Genomic DNA, 1,577 nt, shown 5'->3' on the forward strand with positions numbered 1-1,577 from the left:
CTAGTACTCTTCCTGTGTGGTTGGGATATTATTTATTAAATTCTGTAATTGGATCAACTGGGTGGGATGTTTTGTCTCTTCCTGGAATTCCTGGACCTGACTGCACAACACGCTGACAGTCTTGGGTTTGGGTCCTCAACCACGCTATTGTTCTCTGAGGAGTGGATGAGGTTCTGGTCACAGGGTATATATCAAATGGAGCAAGATGACTGAGACTGGAGGGAAGGGGGAGATATAAAAAAGGGAGTTTAAAATGAAGAATTTGAGTTAATGGAGGAGAGGATTTGGATTAGAAACGATGGATATCTAAAAGAATAACTCAGTTTTGCATCAGAGAGAGAGAGACAGAGAGACAGAGAGAGACAGAGAGAGGGAGACAGAGAGAGAGACAGAGAGACAGAGAGATAGAGAGACAGAGAGGAAGAGAGAGAGAGGGAGACACAGAGACAGAGAGAGACAGAGACAGAGACAGAGCCAGAGAGCCAGAGCAAGAGCCAGAGCCAGAGAGAGACAGTGAGACAGAGACAGAGACAGAGACAGAGAGAGAGAGAGAGAGAGAGAGAGAGAGAGAGAGAGAGAGAGAGGGAGAGAGAGAGATGTCTTTCAGGAAAGTAAGGGGAGGCAGGGCGGAGGGAGGAGGAAAGAGAGATCCAGACGTTTCCAGTCTCAAGTTGATTCCATATGCTTGAGTAGCTTACCTTGGAAATAGTCTGTCCCTGTGAGGTCCTCATAGTCCTTAGTCCACTTTCAGTTTAAGACTGGTTTTATCAGCTATTCCCCAGTTAGTATATGATTGTGAAATAAGAAATGATGAACTTGATGATCTTAGAAAAACATGGGGGAAAAGGAAAGTGGCCAACATGGCAGGCAGACTGGGCCGGTTCCTGAAGGAGGCCTGGGCCAAGGAGCCAGTGCTGACAGCATCCTTCGCCATCGGTACCCTGCTCATGCCCCCCCTGAGCCCCTATACCAAGTACGCAGGCATGATCAACCGTGCGACCCCTTACAACTACCCCGTTCCCATCCGAGATGATGGCAACATGCCCGACATCCCCAGCCACCCCCAGGATCCCCAGGGGCCTTCTCTCCAAAGGCTGAAGAATCTGTGAATCCTCCACCTCCCCTCTGTCCCCCAATAAACATCCTGTCTTCTCAAAAAAAAAGAAAAACATGGGAAGACTTGCACAAAATAACAAAGAGCAAAATGAGCAGAACCAAGAGAACACTGTATACAGTAACAACAGTATTGTTTTAAGAACAACTTTGAGTGACTAAGTCAATTTGACTATTATAAATACCCAAATTAACTACAAAGGATCTATGAAGGAAGATGCTATCTGTATCCAGAGAAAGAACTGATAAAGGGATGTAGAGAATGATTTTACATATATATATATACATACATATATATTTATACACCACATATTTGTGTTTAATTGTAGCCATCTCTAGGGTGGGGGTGTGGTGTGGAGAGGAAAGAAAAAAGGAAAAATAAAGTTACATGATGACTTTATTATATATTTAAAAGGAATAGCAAGTTGTGTATAATAGATTTGCATTTTCATGTATAATCATCT

General features: G+C 43.8%; 1 protein-coding gene across 1 annotated transcript; it reads left to right on the top strand.

The window, feature by feature from the left end:
* Positions 1–860: 860 nt before the first annotated feature.
* Positions 861–1,109, top strand: LOC118840976 (NADH dehydrogenase [ubiquinone] 1 alpha subcomplex subunit 3-like). The gene has a single exon (XM_036748369.1). It carries the CDS (start codon positions 861–863, stop codon positions 1,107–1,109), a length of 249 nt encoding a protein of 82 aa, XP_036604264.1.
* The last annotated feature ends 468 nt before the right edge of the window (positions 1,110–1,577 follow it).

The sequence above is a fragment of the Trichosurus vulpecula genome, chromosome 3, assembly GCF_011100635.1.
Source record: "Trichosurus vulpecula isolate mTriVul1 chromosome 3, mTriVul1.pri, whole genome shotgun sequence".
NCBI classification, from domain to species: domain Eukaryota; kingdom Metazoa; phylum Chordata; class Mammalia; order Diprotodontia; family Phalangeridae; genus Trichosurus; species Trichosurus vulpecula.

Excerpts from the sequence above, each read along its gene's own strand:
- LOC118840976 (XM_036748369.1), top strand. The coding sequence starts at position 861 with ATGGCAGGCAGACTGGGCCGGTTCCTGAAGGAGGCCTGGGCCAAGGAG.